Consider the following 17,453-nt stretch of genomic DNA (forward strand, 5'->3'; position numbering starts at 1 on the left):
TTTGCACAGCAACTAGATAGGAACTTACATTTTTGCATCATTTTGCCTCAAATTGAGCTGATGCTTCACTGCTCAAGAATACGTTCAGTTAGACTCAATAATCTTTGTGGGTCCCTTCCAAATGAAATCATTTTTTTTTCTATTCTATATTTCAAATTAATACTTGAATTTTGATTACCCAGCAGGAGACTCAGATCATAAATCACAGCTTTGTGCACATTTATAAAAGAAGCGCTGACAGTAATTAAGACAGATTATACACTGCTATGGCAAACAAGGGCTCTTTAGACTTTGCCACATACAAGTCTTTCAAAGTAAAGGCATCATAGCCTCCATAACCTCAAAGCTTGTCTTATATTCCAGGAATCTCATTACCTTGGTCAAGCAAGTAAAATGTGATCACATTTGACATTTTTGGGGCTTAAAGACATTCACCATCCATGTTAGTTTATACAGGTGTTCAGATTGGAAACTCCCACGTTGCATTTGTTGGTGAATAGCTCTCAGTCAACAATCAAGTGGCATGGATATAACACGAAAGTGCTTTGAAGTGACTGTATTGACGTCTAAGGAAAACTGATCATGCTGAAGTACTATCAGCAGTCCATAAACTAGAGTAATTTATGCTTCAGTTCTCTGTTGTGTGGGAAATAAAATCCTGCATGCAAGTCACAAAGCCTAAATTTGTTTTACAACCATGGAACTTAAACTACTACCAACTTTGCTTTCAGGTCCTGTTGTTCTATGACATTCTTTAGTCACACTGATCATCAGTCAGTGGACCCCACGGACCACGTGACTCTGGGAAACTATGCATTGCACAGCAACATTTAATCCTGGACACATGAATGCACAGAATAACAAATGGATCTTGTTTCTCGACAGCCAGAAAAGGAGATTTTGGAGGTAGTAAGACACAACACTCCAGATGGCATGCTCTTGAATACGTAGCTGCTTGCTGGCATTTTATAGCATTAGAGTTGAACTAAATACACAGAAAGTATTTGTAAACAGTAAGGAAATGCATGCATTCTATTTTATTTTAATTTAAATATTTTTAATTTAAATATTTTAAACTCTCTCCTCAATTATGCATTTACTCCATATTCAGAAAAAGATCTTCCTAAAACTGTGGCTAGCCTGTATTCCCATGCTTGCCCTCCTTTCCCCAGCACTGCTGACTTCTTGCCTTGAACTACACTGTGCTCTGCAAACTGAATACATTTGTCCTAGCTTGCAACTGGGCAAGACAAGAAAATGGAAACAGAACGTCCCTAAAGGACACAGGAGGGGTATTGAACTGCAGTGGAAGAGGCAGCCTGGGGAACAGGAGAGGTGCCCCAGTATGATAGGATACGGCTATATATTGTTTTTGTGGAACAAATGAATCCTATTCCCCAGGGCCAAGAACCATGATAAGCACTTTTAGCCATGCATATGTTATTTAAAATACTATAGCCTTTATTCTGTAACACTTCTAAATATAATACAGGAAGATATATGGAAAGCTCCTCATCTGATTTAAACCATATGTACAAGAAATGTACATAAAGAAAATAATAATAAAAAAGAAACGAAAAAGCTAGAGCATTGAGTCCTGAAATGAATTCTGAAAAAATTATTCAGGTAGAATTCTTCTTAAGATTTTATATGTTCTAAATTGCAACATACAACTTTCATTTCAGATGCTTTGCAGGCATCCCTTATATTGCTTCAGACACACTCTTTAGCTTATTCATTTAGGGAAAGTTTGCTCCAGAAAGATTTTGGTAAAGAGTTCATTCAGCTTATCTGTTTAAAATGCTTATTCAGTGCTTGCAGAAACTTCTACCTCATCAATTGTTTGTAAGAGTTTATTGGGTAGAACATTTGTGTAATGCATTAGGAGCATATTGTCTCTAAAGAACATTTCACAAGTTCTATATGAGCCCATGATGAAATTCCAGTTACTGCTAGTCATAAGACTGCACAGTGTCTGTTCTGTCATTCAGCAATACTTGTTTCTCATTCCAAGAGTCTTCTGAGCTTCAGCATAAGCTTTATTCAGTGTTGGCCACAATTTATTTTCTCATCACATCAACTCAGGATTCAGCGTTCAGCTGTGTAAATATCAAACTACCAGCTACCTAATCCCTGGAGCTTCAGAGGAAAGAGAACGAAGGTAATACACTTGCATGGTTTTAAAACAGATGTTTGGTTACATCAAGAATCTATAAGATAACTATTCAGACATTGCAAGTATCTTGCAGCTTACAATTGCCACTGTATTTCAGCTCAATAAACTTCTTAAACATGAAAGCTCAAACTAGGAAAAAGAGATGCTCATTATCAGCATTCATTTTCAACTCTGTATATTTAAGGCATCAAATAAAATCACAGCCATTTGCACTTTTAGGCTGCTCAAAGAAATTTTATGGGAATGGTCTAAAATTCCAGTGTTGACCCTGAAAGGTTTATTTAGGTAGAGGGATACATGTGCTTCGAAGATTAGGATATTTACTCTCCAACAGAAGGTCTAAAAGGAAAGTATTTAAAGAAGATGAAAGAGATGTAAATCGGTGACACTGTCCCAGTTACCAACATTAATTCTGGAACGATAGATGTACTTACTGTTTTTATTTTATTATTTTATATTTCAAAAAAGCAATCATGCCATTCCTTCCTCTTAAAAAAAAAAAGCTGGGATAGGAGCAGGAGGAAAAATGAAGATAAATTATCTTGAATTATTAATTTAATCAAATTTCAGATTTCTTACGTCATTGATTTATAGCTTTGTGCTTAACTTAGGAAAATTCATCTCTTTCAATACGCACTTAGTTATAATCAAATACTCATATCAATGTCTGTCACCACATCAGCACATCTGGCAGCAATAGAGACAAATTAACAACAAGAGTCAGAAAATCTGGCAACATGATGAACTAAAACACACAAAATCCTTTCTCTACACTTAGACCACCAGTGACTAAGGATGGATTAACTTCCTGTCTCTAATACTGGCGCCAAAATTAAAGGAAAATTACATTGCAATCTGGGTACCAGGTTTCAGACTACAAACAAGAAAAAGTCTCTAGCTCAGCTGCACCGGGTGGTGAAACCTTTTCTCTAGCTTTAGCTATGTCTGTGATGGCCCCCTCTAACAGCTGCTTTTAATTTAGTTTAAAAGAAGTGATTTGGCAAGCATGTACGTTTGCACCTTCAAAGGAGACAGACTGAAAAAGCCAATGTCCTGGAATATTAACCGTTTTGGAGTCCCACTGTTTTAATACAGTGATGACAACAGGGTTCACAGCTTTTTAAAATAGAAGGTATCAGTACATAGAAAAATAAAAGTGTTTTCACTTTGCTTTAATTACCATCTTATAGTAAGCAACAATCTTTCTCTGATTTTGTACAGTTAAAGGCATCGTGTTCCTTACTTCAGATTTAATTCAGCAAAAATTTACAATTGCTCAACTTGACTGAGCAACTAAGGCAGATTTCACTTATAACCAGAAAAGGACTGGTTATAGTCCTAGCTGAATAAGAAACAGAAGCATGAATTAAACCAAAGAAAACATTATCTTGTACTTAGATTACCTTCTTATGCTGGGTGTGGCAGCAGAAACAAGAAAGAGGGAGAAAGGGTATGGGAAAGCAAAGATTCAGACATGCATTGCATATTTGGCTAACATTTAACAGTAAACCACTTAGAAAATAGTGGTTGGTGCCAGGCAGATTTTCAGTGCCTCTTTTTATTTTTTTATTATTATTTTCTTTTACTAAGTAGCTCAATAAGGATTTGTGAATCTACTATGCACATATCCTCCATCAGATGCAGGCACACCAGTTGCAGGCACAGGCAAACAGCATTACAGCCTTATGTGGATGAAAATAGAATGTGTGCAAACACATCTTATAGTTGGAATGCAGAAAGTGGAAGATTTGCTTATTTATTTTGGCATAAAGGGCTTCAACCCAACTTACCAGACACCAAATAAGCGCCTACCCTTGGAAGCAGAACACATTTAACACAGTTAAGTCCAGAGACACAAATGTCAGGCAAATGAAGGTGCAAATATTTAACAGAAGGAACCTACACATTTAACACTCCTTTCCTCTGTTTACAAACAGAATTCACACTTCTCATTCTTCATACTTTAATGTGGGTCAGAGACCACATGGCAGCATCGTTTATTAAAAATAATGTGCAAATAAGATGCATGATACCTGCAAACAGCGTGGAGTTTCCATTTGTAAAAAAGATACAAGTAACAGTATAAAATTAGAATGCTTACTACTCATTTCAATAAAATGAAGTCTGACATAGAAATAGATATGCTGTATTATTTACACCATTAATTTACAAAAGATATTATTTGCATAAAACAAAGCTATAAAATAATTAGAAATATAGTATTTTTATAAGGAATGTATTCCCTGTATAAAAATTTAGAGCATTTTGGCAATTCTGTTTTATTTGAATAAAAATGCATTTATTTGTTCTGAATTCATAGCATCATGTGGTTTCTTTCTTCCCTTCTTCCTTTCCTTATTCCCCTTTTTAAATAAAATTCCACACTGAGGTAGTAGCGTGTCAAAGTATTTCTTTGGTTTCAGAAATCAATGGCAGGTCCAAAAGGAGCTATGTATCCAAATCACAGGATTGAAAAGTAAAAGTTCTGAAGTTTTCAAAGGACTGTTTGTAATTGTAAATGCTGTTTTCTCCTCTAGAAACTGTCCTTTCCCTTCCATCTTCATCTGCTTCTGGATCAAAGTCCAATGAGGAATGAGGATTATTATGGAAGGTTTTCGGTTGACATCTTGCTGGCTGTCTACGACTTGAAAGGGAGTCCAACTGAGGCCTCCATACAGGCTTTCCAAACGTTCCTGAAAGATAGTAAATGAGTGAGTATGGAAATACTGATGCAAACAGTTTTGTGTCACACTGAGTACTCCATGTTAAAACAGAAGCCAAGGACACAAGCAAAAGTTCAGCAACGTGAGATTTTACTCAACACTAATTCTTCCCCTTCAAAGCAAATGTGATCACAACTATAAACTATAATCACTTAAGAACAGGACACAGAGACTCTTCTGAACAAATGACAGATGAAATATGATGTGTAATTCAACAGAAGTGAAAAGAAACGTATACAGTTACATAAAACCCTCCATCACGCAACCTGAATGCAAAACATTCTTTCTTCTGGTTCATATTTCCCATTAATTAATAACAAAGGTTCTGTCAGCCAAATTCCGCCTTCATTCACACCTGTTCATCTTTCCACTCACAGCTGGCTAGAACAGACATAAGCCCAAAGAGAATTTCAACATTTAAGTTGAATCCTTATTAATAATAATCTGTATTCACTACCAAGAAAATAATTACTGTGCCCTTCATGCATCGCTATTGCAAAGGTTCTAGCACAAACACCTCTGCAAGAAGGGCTTTCTCTGATGCCCTGATACAGCTGATGAAAAGCATATCATTTGTGATACTTGAATTATTTTCTGAGCAGAAAATGTGCCATGGGCTGATTTTGAAGCACTCAATTTTTATTACTAACTTTAAACTACAATTGTTAACAAATTTTGCACTCAACTGCCATACTTACAGTTTTGCATATTTGCTAAGAGTAAAGGTTTCAAGTAAAACTGTGATTAGAGATGTTGGTATGAACTGATTTGGACAAGATCCATATTTGCATCAATGATGTGTAGAGCAATTTTATTTCTAACACAACATGAAAAGATGTGCCTCAGCAGCAAAGCTACAAATTAAACCCATCTTAAAAAAAGAAAATTCAAGCTGTGAACTTTCTGCCTCAATTATCAGCAGCAATGTTAAAGACAACTGCTTCTCCACACTGTGGTTGTAGGAGCAAAAAGGGGGCCAAATTTGAGGACAGTGATGCTAAAGATCAGAAATACGTCCAGAGCAGCCATCTCCAAAATCTAACCACATGCTCCTCTGAGCGTAGAGTGCTAAAGACAGACTGTCCAAGACAGTGATGATGCAACTTGAATGCAGTAGTAGTTGAGAAAAATGACAAGTAACCAGCTCTGCATAGACTATTAGGGCAGAAAGGGCAATACAGCCTCCGAGGTTGTATTAACTCCTGGGTATATCTTCACACAGTAGAACCACTTTCTGTGGGAGACATGTGGGAAAGCCCCATCTGCAGAGCCATTGCTACTGGCAGGCAGCCAGTAGGCTGTGTGCAATCCCAGGACGTCTGCCAGATATGGCATCTGCAATGTTTTAAGTTCTAAACATCTGTTTTTTGAAGGGGGAAAACTTCAAAACTTTTAAGCCCCCCCCCATAGAACAAAGAGCTCAATGATGCACATTCCCACAGGTTCCCCTTGCCTGAGTGGGCAGATTCTGGCCCTGGACAAGTCTGCTGACACATGAGCTGGGAAGGAGTTCATGATATCAGTGCTGCACTTGGCATTCAGATACAACAGGGATGAAAGTAGTACATGTGTTTACATGCATTTTAAACAAACCAAACCAATCAGTTCAAAAAATTATAGAGCTTCAAAGGTAAAGGAACCTTTTTCTTCTTCCTCCACCTCCCTCTGCAACTTGGATTAAAACTGTAAACTGAGTTAAACTTCAGGAACTACTCTGTCATTCATAACACCAGAAAAAAGACAGGAGGGGTAGACAGGGCATTTTTCCACAGTGCTTTACTTTGAAGAGCAAATAGTTGTGGTTGACAGCATTACAATGTATCTTCATACACCAGCACTGGTCTTGCCACCTGCTCTGAGCCCTCCTGCACACCTTTTTGCCTGGTTGGCAAAACTTCTAGTATGTCTAAAGTCTATGAAAATGTATTTAATAAGAGTTCTAGCATTTATGGAAATCTGCCAGCTACACTAAGATAAAAGATAAAAATCAAACCACTGAAGAGATGTGTAAGTAAGCTATTAAGATCTCCCAGTAATCTGAAATCTGCCCATTATGCAGTTCTATTGTGGTTGCTTTTCTGCTCCTGATCATCAAACATTTAAAACGTTGTATCACATATTCCTGAGAAGCCAGGTTTCCTGACAAGCAGAAGGCAGCTCCCAGTTACACTCAAGGGTGAACCAATTCTTTGGACTATCACCTTCAACATGAGGACTACTTTGGCATGAACCAGCCCCAATATGCCCACTTTGTAACACAAGAGACTGTGAGGCCCGCTTCCTGCCTAACTTCCGGTCCCATCCAGAGGGCAAGAGTTCAGGAACATCCAACTGTCCTCATATACTGCCACGGCACGGCAAAGCAGTCCATATGTACAATTCTGGGCACCTCTCTGCATATTGTGTATCTTTAAAATAAACACTGTCATACAGTAAGTATCTATTCTCAAGAAGAAGAGGAAAAACACAAGAACATTTGCAAAGTGTAAAAACAACTCTCCAACTGCCTTTCCTCAGATACTTCCTGTCTCTCCTCCTTTCAGTAAGTACTTATATCTCACATGATGTATTATCTTGTTCAATTCTCTGACATCTGCTGAAAGAAATCCTCACAAAATGAACAAGAATATTTTTTTCCACAGTGCTAGTTACATAAGCATCAAAGCACTACCACAGAATTGGTAGTAATACAGAATTACTTACTGTAGGAGGAGGAATACAATAGTTGAGGAAGATTTGCTTGGAGTTGTAAGTAGGAAGCGAGAGACAATAAGGACATCAATAGCTATAACAAAAAAAGAGTGAGAACATACCCATGAAAGTGCTACTACTGATAATAGATGAGGGTTCCAAACTTCTGTTTAAATCAAGCTTGTCTGAGTTCAGACTTCTGCTTTTTAGTCCAGTTCCTTCATTTTGAGTATAAATGGAGTTAATCAACTTGCTGCTTGTAGCCTGCATCCCAATAATGCCAATGCACTGGTCAAACGGATCTTCCAGTGGAGGTGAATACTGACAGCATTCCTTTTTCTTTAAATATCCAGACTCATAAGGATCCAGGTTTGCTGTTCTTTGGTCAGGGCTGCAATCTAATGAAAATGAAATTCCTTTTATATGCATTTATCACAGAACAAAAATTATTTAAGAGTAATTTATTTTTCAACTTACTTGGGCTGCATGCTTCAAAGGTTTCAGAGCTGTATGTGTTTCCTTTTAAATACATAGACCCTGAAGTACCCAGGTAGTGGCATAGAAATGGATCTGCAACACCGTCCAAGTCTGTTTCACTGCCATTATCTAGGTGGCAAATGCCTTAAAAATATAATTGACACGTCAGCACATGATCTTAAGATTAAACTTATACTTTCCTAATTTTTGTTAAGAACCCCATCTTTTCAATGAAGTTTCATAGTATATTTAGATCTTGTTTAAGTTTAGGTTAAACTTTTAATGAAAAGGCCACCTGTAGAAAGAGTTTAATTAATTTATCAATTAACAGAGAACACGTCACACTTTACTTCATTATATGGTCACTGGATAATAGAACAAATCCAAACACAGAGATCAGAATCAAGGAAGCCAGGCTTATACTCTGTTACACAGCCACTTTCTAGAGCAGAGAGTGGTAATGAAAAAGTCCTGGGTGGAAAAGCCAGAGGGAGACAGTGAGTGTTCATATAGCTTTTCTGACTTTCAGGTCACTGGCTCGTGAAAGCTATGGACATGCTCCATGGCTTTTGCTCTTCAAAGAGGCAGACTGTCTAAAGACTTTCAAACCATTGCTCCACTCAATCCTGTCCCAACTGCTGATTGTGTCTGTACACCTACCATTTTCCCAGTAAGATGCATTTTCCTTGCTAACTCAGATATGTTTTGGACTTTTAGGCTACAGGTGTGTTAAAAATGCTGCAGCTTTCATAATGCAATCATCTTAAATTATTTATTGACTGTGACCCTAACAACTTCTCTGACAGGAAATTTCATAACTTGTATTACACTAAAGTTATGCTGGTATTAACATCCATTTCTACATTCCAGTACAACTATTCCTTCCAAACTACAACAGAATAAAACACATTGTTACAACTCTTTCTGGTCACTCTTATTTTGGAAATGTTATCATCAGTTTGAATGTACCCTTGAGACTAGAGAAAAACATTTAAGCAAAGCTATACTGTATACTTTGGATGAGCAGAACCATGTTTCTGTTATTAGCTTGCTGATGCAATCACATGCAATAAATCTTACACTCTCTCTCAGACTTCACTGAAGATGTTTCACTAGTGTTATTTCCTTAAGTTAGAAAGGCAACAAGCAAACTGTAGCTACTCAAGCAAGATGGAAAATTTGCTTAGCATTTTGCACTTACCACTACTGTCCCTCTGTTGTAAGAAATACCCTCCCACAGAAGACGTGAGGAATTGATGATGACTACCATTTTCAGATGAACCATATCCATCCTGCCTTTCAGCCAGTGTGCCCTGGGATGACAGGTAACTTGGAATGTCAGCAGGCAAATTTGTTTCATCTGTGGTGAAGCAAAACGTGTACAAAAGCCATCAGCATACTTCAGGATTTGTAGAAGAATTTTTATATTTGTCAGAAGAGTGCTGAAAGTAACAAGCAATTCTTTCTTCAGACTGAGGAAAGGCACACAAATATTCCTACAAGAAAGTCACTGGAAAGCAACCACAAACATATATATATTTTTCTTTCCAAGGCAAACCTTTAGTTTACACACCTGTATTTGTGATGCTGCAATCTTCATTTCTCCTTCTAGTGTGGTAGATGATGACCACCCACACCAAGGAAGTGCCCACCACACAGCAAACCACAGCTATGATTACAATGCCAACTGTGGCCCATCCATCATCATCAAGTGCTGGAGCAATGTTTTGAGGAGAATCACAGGTGGGAGTAGGAATTACATTAAGACGAATGTTGCCTCGTTCTGTTCCAAGTGTATTAGACATTTCACAAGTGTACTTCCCAGCATCTTCTACATCTGTATCCACAATAATTAATAACTGATTGCTTGCAGCAAAGAAATGTCTTTCTGTTACCATGAGAGGGCTGTCATCCTTAGTCCAGTTCAGTCGGGGCGGAGGGCTACCACCAGCAATGCACTGTAAGACTGCAGTTTCACCTTTTGTTACAGTTCGATCCAGCAAAGGCCGCAAAAATGATGGTGTTTCTGAAAAGAAAGCGTAAGCTTTATATTCTATATAACCTTGCAAAAATGGGGACATGCTCCTTTCTTTCACAGCTCAAGAGAAAAAGCTAAATAAAACGCACCAGCAAGGCCTAATGAAGCTTACTGTCACTGTCAGAGAAAACACCTTCAAAGAATTTGAAGTAAGAGTCTACAGCTTACTTGTCAGTTGATCAGATTTAGATGCTGGCTTTCCTTACAAAGATAAAAAGTCCAAATCATATATGCTTGAGAGTATAAAGAATTAGATTAAAATGGCTAACAAATCATCAGGAAATTAAAAGATAGGAAAATTTTTCTTTTCATATTTATTATAAATTGTTTCAACTATGCATGAGAAACGAATCATAGAATGGCTAGAGTTGAAAAGGACTTTTATGATCTGGTTCCTACCCCTGCTATAGGCAGGGACACCTCCCACTAGACTAGGTTGCTTAAAGCCCCAAGTGTAACTATCTTTTATTATTTTGCCTCCTAATAGTAATTGTTGCTGGTGTACATATTTCTAATCCGTAACTGTGTGTCAATGTGTAATATTTAAGAATATTGTAATTATTATACACCACTTTGAAAACAATGCAATTTTTTATCAGTATGTGATTTTAAAACTACTCAACAATAGTTCAGTCCTTCAAGAAGATTTATACGTTTAAAAAATGCCAGTTTCTTACCTAGAACTGTTAATGTTGCGTTAGCTGAAATGCTTCCAGCAGTATTTTGAGCTGTACAGCTATAGACACCCGTGTCCTCAATTTTTACATCAACAATAAAGAATACATCATCTTCAGGCATAACATGCATACGCCTCTTGCGTGCTGCTGGAAAATCTGTTCCACCATCTTTCTGCCAAGCAATCTGTGGGACAGGATGCCCAACTGCAGCACATTCCAAACGCGCCATTGCCCCAGCACGAATGGTTAAATCCATGGGAATCTTCGTAAATGAAGGCAACACTAAAGAAAATTTAGTGATACCAAAACAATAATTAATCATAAATGAAACATACTTTTAGGTATGTTGCTCCAAAAGTAATGACTTCTATTTATTTCCATGGAAACTACAACACAACAACACTATTAATAGAGTAAATTCTCAGATGCAACACACTACTTTTCAACAGTCTCCACCATTAGCTATGCATTTTTGTCAGCAATGAACAAGACCCTGCATGCCTTGCTCATAAAAAACTACACCAGTAGAGGTGACCCATTGTTTCATAGTTGCTATGACTGCATCATAGCTAGAAAAATGTTACCCATGCTGTCCATCTTTATTGTCCCACACAGACAGAAGTCAGAAGGCACCAAATCAGGATTGCATAGTGGGTGGATTGGATACTCCAGCAGAGATTGGCAATATGCTCTATAGTCTTCAAACTGGCATGAGGCTCGGCATTATCATGTTGCAAGAGAAAGGTTGTCTTCTCTGCCTTGATTCTAGTTCAAGCCTTCAGCTTAGCATCACAATGTAGCAGTCTGACTTGGTGGTTTGTCTGGGATTGCAGAAATCCAGAAGGATACCCCTTTCTAATCACAAATGACTACGCCCATCACTTTAGCTGCTGAGGGCTGCATTTGAACTTCTTGATGGGGACTGCACAGATCATCAGTCCAGGGACAGCCATTTCGAATCTGGTTCGTAGTGGTGACACCATATCTCATTACCAGTAATGAAGAGATCCAGGAAACTGTCACCTTCAGCCTTGTACTGGTCCATTAGGTATTCACTAACCTGTAGGACCCATCTGTCGCAAATTTTCTAATACTCCAACATTGTCACCATTGTTTCCTACTCACCAAAGCTGATACTCAGCTCTGTATACAGTTTCCTTATTATAATCAGTGTTTTGCATGGACGAGCTGATCAAGATGCTCTTCATTTCGTAGAGTGACAGCTGTGCCTGCTGGAGCAGAAGATGGCTTCTCTTTTACATTGCTGTTGTCAGTGTTGAAACACACCACCTCACTATGCTAACATTTACTGTTTGGTCTCCATGAACATTCAGTGTCAATGGGTGCATTTTTGAATCTGCGTGGATTCAGCTCCACATCTTTGCTTCATATGTGGTTCCATGTCAGACATAATTTTGCCAGACTGCCCCTCTGCTGGGATCTGTTGCATGGCAACAAGATGTAACGGAATACTGGCAGGAAGATTCAACCTCTACTGCCTTACCACCAACATGCACCTCACATTATGTTGTGGGCCAACATAATAAAATGGGAGTCATAACTTTCAGAACAGCCCTTGTACTTTTGGGCACAACGTGCTCATTATTTTAAAATTCTTTTTGGATGACAATGCTCAAAGCCCGATAACCTGAATTTAGCAGCAGCCAGCAAAAAGAAAGGCAGAGTTGTGTAGTTTGTGAGACTATCAAGATCAAAATCTCATTTCTTCTAACAGCTTCCTTCAGAATTTTGCCATTAATACTTTGAAATGGAGTACATGGAGTAGAAAAGACCAATATTTTACCATTGTGTTACACAGAGTTTATCACATTTACTAACATTGAGTTTGTTTTTTTTTCCCCTATACTGTGGTACAGCACAGTGGGTTAAGAGGTAAAACTGAATGGTGATCTTGAAACCAGAAACATTTTAAGCACAAAAAAAAAAAAAAAAAAAAAAAAATCAGCTTAAGGGAGATTTTCTTCATCAAAGGCTTTTTTTCATTCTTTTCTAAAAGATGCAGATGATGAGAATGCAAATAAATATATTTATGTATCTTGATTAAAATCATTCTACTTATCTACAAGCAACAGATAACATACTTACTGTTTACTGTAAGTTTGGCTTTAATAGAGTAGGATGAACCAAAGTGATTTGAAATTACACATTGGTATTTCCCTTCACTGCTGAATTCAACATTGCGCAGTCGAAGGATGGTGGTATACTCCATCACTTCACCGCCTTGTGCCCGGAGGTGTGCATAATTCTCCATTTCAGCATCATGCAGTAATTCATTGTCTTTCTTCCATGCAAAGGTCATTGGAGAATCACTGCTGCTGGCTGCCGAACATACAAAACTCAAATTGGAGCCTTTAATTGCTGACTGGGTTTCTGGCTGGACAGTGATCTGTGGCTTAGGAAAATCATCTGCACAGAGGGGAGAAGGGAAAAAAAAGAAAAAGCAACACTGAGGAAGAGTAAAATATATGTGAGCCCTGAGGACTATTTTTAGAAAAGTTTGTATGACTTGTTTTTATAGGTTTAAGAGAAGAGTCAAGCAAGTATTTATAAAATGGATACACAATGTTTTTGTTTTAAATTCTGTCAGCCCTAGGGCATTTAAAGATGCCATATTTATGAATTTATTGTGCCAAGTCATCTCTTACTGAAGACAAAGAGCATTTAAAAGCAGATTGTGTGTATAGTTTCTTCAAGAGAGAATGACCCTTTGACATCTGGAAGAGTTATTATGAATGTAAGTCACGCAGCATACTCTTCATCTTTACAACACCTCAGTCTGCTATGAGTTTTCCTTTATTGAAAGCCTAGTTATTCTGCTATCAGAAACAATGTTTAAGTCCTAGGTTTTCCAGAACCTGCAACAACAGCAAAAAGTACAAAAGTTGCTGTTCCAATGATTTGCTATACTTCGGTCTATTTTGCATACACAGCAGTGTTTAAAATCCCATAAAAAGGCAGCGCACAAGAAATTAAAGTGGTTATCCTCTGAAAATCTTCTTACTATTGCTAAGTTACCTCGAGAATGCTATTTTGTGTTTGCAGAATTAGCTGCCTTCTGAACTAGTTATTCTGTCAACTGCATGTAGATCACATGTACAAAAGTAGCAGTTAAAGAGTTAAAGACTTAAGTCTCTCAAAACCAAAAGGCCTCAGATGTCTGCTACCTACCTACAAAGATGCAAGCTTGAATTTCATATCCAATGAAAGAAAACCCTCAACCCCAAACTCCTCCTCATCACAGACCCTGCTTGCACTGCAGAGAGTTATACTTTATCTTGCCCATTTGTTCTTTTGTCTCATCCTTTTGGAAACAACATACCACAGTCAAATCATAATTTCCCTTAAAGGATCTCAACATGGCTTGTTACAGAAGAATATACAGACAGTCTGAACCTGAGCTACAGGTCATCACCTGAAAGTCTGAAGGTAAGCTCCAGGTACAGAGAAACATGGATCCCCCTCCCTGATCTGAACCTTTGGCCTGGATCTTAAGAATTAACCACTTTGTTTTTCTCCTTCATATCTATGTACTGAGTCCTCCAAGACAGATCATACTACTTGCAAAATGAGTTGGTACTGTCAAAACTTTGCTTAAAGATGACTAACTTTTAAGTACTTTAATTAGCCATGTGAGAGGGTAAAAGGATATATTTCATTCTGTTTCAGTTATTACCATCAATAAAATAATGAAATGTTTTTAAATGGTAATTATTTGAGGGAGGGCATGAGAAAGTCAATCAAACAAGCAGATACTACAGAACATGAAAGACAAAACCAGTAATGTGTTTTCGTCAGGACAGAATAACATAGGAGTGTTTATTTTAGTACATGTCACACATAGATGCATCACAGACACGCATACACGCTCTTTCATTTTTGAGGAAAGTATTTCTCATTTTGTAGAAGCCACTTGACTATTCTATAATGAAAATCAAGCTATTCATCACTGAGGCAATACTCTTAGCTAAGCTTTAGTAATTAATTCAGGTCACAAAGACATCTACTTTATTTTTATTCCACAGATATCTTTGGAACAGAAATGCTTTGCAATTTAGCTCAGCTTGAAAAGTATGGCTTTAGAAAGCATAAATTATATGAATTTTCTATTTTTAACTTCACAAACATGAAACTCTCGTCTAACATATACTATCCTTCAAAAAATAAAGAAGAGTCCGTAAATGTGTTAAAATTAATTAACTAAAGATGTAATTCAGCAGCTTAAAGAAAGATCACTGTCCCCTGTGGTTTAGCAAAGAGATATGTATTTAAAACCTCTAACTGAATACACTGCCAGAATTAACTTCTCATAAATAATTATATAATATATATATATGTATCATTCATATATCAATGATATGTCATTCATATATACTTCATTAGCTATCAAGTACTTAGTAATTTAGTGCACTATGTCAACTTTTCCTTTTCAGCACAAGCTAAATTATGCATCATCTATTCATTACATAACATTAATATATTAAAACATTTGACTGCTAACAGGAAGAGAAAAAAAGTTCACGTAACATTTTATGTTCAGTGCCTGCTTTGTCACTGAAAAAAAGGATATGAGTGGAAACAGATTAAGCAATCATACTTGCAATGAAAGGAAAGTTACTGAGAAGATAAATACGGTGTTTGAATTTTCTTTAGTAAACAAAAACATGAAATCCAGGTAGCTTTCAATATCCTTAGATTTTCAAAGTTTCCAATTGCATTGTTGCTCTGAATTCCTAGTATACGTACATTATTCTCCCTCATTCATATAACAGTTATAATGAATGCTACTCCGTGCAGGTAGAAAAATTTTATCTAAAGGCAGAAGCTATCATCTGAAATTCTCAACCCTTAAGGTAAGAATATTTTATATTGACTGTCTGGCATACTGAAATACAAAATACTATTAACACAATTGTGGCAAATTAGAAGTTTTAAAACACAGTTCAAATACAAACTTGGTGTACCCATTTTTGAAGCAGACTTCAAGTACACACAGAAAAGTCAGAGTATAGCTATTTATCTTCTACTTTTCTCAGCTTTGGAAAAAAACTCAAATTTGATGAAATATGAATATAATTTGCAAAAATCAAAAACAAAAATGGCACCTTAAGTTGGCCAAAATACGGCACGCTTAAGAAGAACAGCTTCTGAAACAATATCCATCTTTAGAAGCACATACATTTACCACCACAAACTGCTAAGTTTTCTGTGTGACTATGTATGTAAGCTGTACATGAAACAAAAGTCAGGAAAATGTCACTACCCATCTTGCAAAAAGCCACAAATTTAGTTCATCTGCACCAGAGTTTGGGAACAGAGAAGAAAATGTTAACAAATATTAAATCCTTTCCATTTTACTAATAAATTCAAAACATATCAAAGAAGCCACAACCAAAATCAATCCAATCAGCAAATTCTTTTCTACGTAATGAGGAATAGAGACTATACTCACCACAGACAAATGCATCCAGGCTGACAGCAAAAATACTTTTCCCTTTTAGTAGCTGAGGATGGGCACAACTGGCATTTACAAAGTTCTGAAAGTTGTTCTCTGACATCCACTGCGGTAGCCATTTTAACTGGCAGTCACACAAGAGACTTGATGTATTTAAGTGCCTAAGAAAAAGCAATTGCATTCAAAGCCTGTTTGCTTGGATTCTTATATGGCAAGTCAATAACATAAAGCTAATTTTTAATCTAAATTTTTAATCTAAATACTTCCATTACAAGAAAAAGCTACTAATGTTATTTAGCTCAAATGTGATGACACTATTGTCAGTATTGTGAAATTTTACAAAGCACACATATTCTTCCTGAACTCCCAGTTTCTGCAACATACAAGCTTTCAGGCAGCTGGACACGTTTCTAGTGTTTTGGGTACAAAACTACTGTCAGCAGTGGAAGACACACAAAGAACACTTAAAGTAGCAGTCCAGAGGAGAGGTGTTCTGAAAGCTAACACCAAAACAATTCTGAGACAATTTCTTTCCTCATTCTCATTTTTGCCAAAATTTATCTTGTGGGAATGTGGAGATGAAGAACAGCCAGTACAAAAAACAAGTGCAAAAATGGTTATCAGTGTACCTAACTTCTGTGAATAAATAGCTACATTCACAGAGGAGTGAAATAATAAAAAAAATAAACCAGAGTGATACTCTGTGAAGTATACAATCAATAGCTGTAGTAGGAAGTGTTCAGTTCAGTTAGAATGAAACGACTAGATGGGAATTTATACTAAACAATTTTACTTCTGGGAAAGTACTTCCTATCATTTGCTTGTCTTTCGCCTCTCTCATACATAATGGAGGACTAGTAGGAGATTCAAGTACAGAAAAAAACAAAACCAACAACTTTTGACTAGTTACTTCACTGAAGTGTTCAGAGACTGCTATCTTGTGGCATCCCACATCTTCTAAAGCAGTGTTAGCCTGTCATTTGATCATCCTTCAAATCATCTGAATCAATCCCTAGATGTCAGTCCTGGGTTCCCACTGCTTTTGTGCCACATCTAGCTAAGGAAGAGGAGAATGCCTGGCTACAGATAGAAACATGGCAGCTGTGTCAGCAAATGGTTAACATCAAATTGAACATTAAATTAACCAAACATACAAGGTTCGTCACTACTTTTTCTATTGGACCCAATACCACGTAAT

General features: G+C 37.0%; 1 protein-coding gene across 1 annotated transcript in view; it reads right to left on the minus strand.

Moving 5' to 3' along the window:
- Positions 1-1,440: 1,440 nt before the first annotated feature.
- LRIG3 (leucine rich repeats and immunoglobulin like domains 3) overlaps positions 1,441-17,453 on the minus strand; it is a 47,274-nt gene continuing 31,261 nt past the window's right edge. Inside the window, exons 12-19 of the mRNA XM_085220131.1 lie at positions 16,253-16,416; positions 12,889-13,209; positions 10,783-11,064; positions 9,641-10,093; positions 9,269-9,427; positions 8,068-8,211; positions 7,713-7,988; positions 1,441-4,869 (exon numbers count right to left, since the gene is read on the minus strand). Coding sequence (XP_085076257.1) covers positions 4,625-4,869; positions 7,713-7,988; positions 8,068-8,211; positions 9,269-9,427; positions 9,641-10,093; positions 10,783-11,064; positions 12,889-13,209; positions 16,253-16,416 — 2,044 coding nt within the window. The 3' untranslated portion in view covers positions 1,441-4,624. The remainder of the gene's footprint in view (positions 4,870-7,712; positions 7,989-8,067; positions 8,212-9,268; positions 9,428-9,640; positions 10,094-10,782; positions 11,065-12,888; positions 13,210-16,252; positions 16,417-17,453) is intronic.

The sequence above is a fragment of the Meleagris gallopavo genome, chromosome 1 (genome assembly GCF_905368555.1).
Source record: "Meleagris gallopavo chromosome 1, MGAL_WU_HG_1.1, whole genome shotgun sequence".
Taxonomy (NCBI): Eukaryota; Metazoa; Chordata; class Aves; order Galliformes; family Phasianidae; genus Meleagris; species Meleagris gallopavo.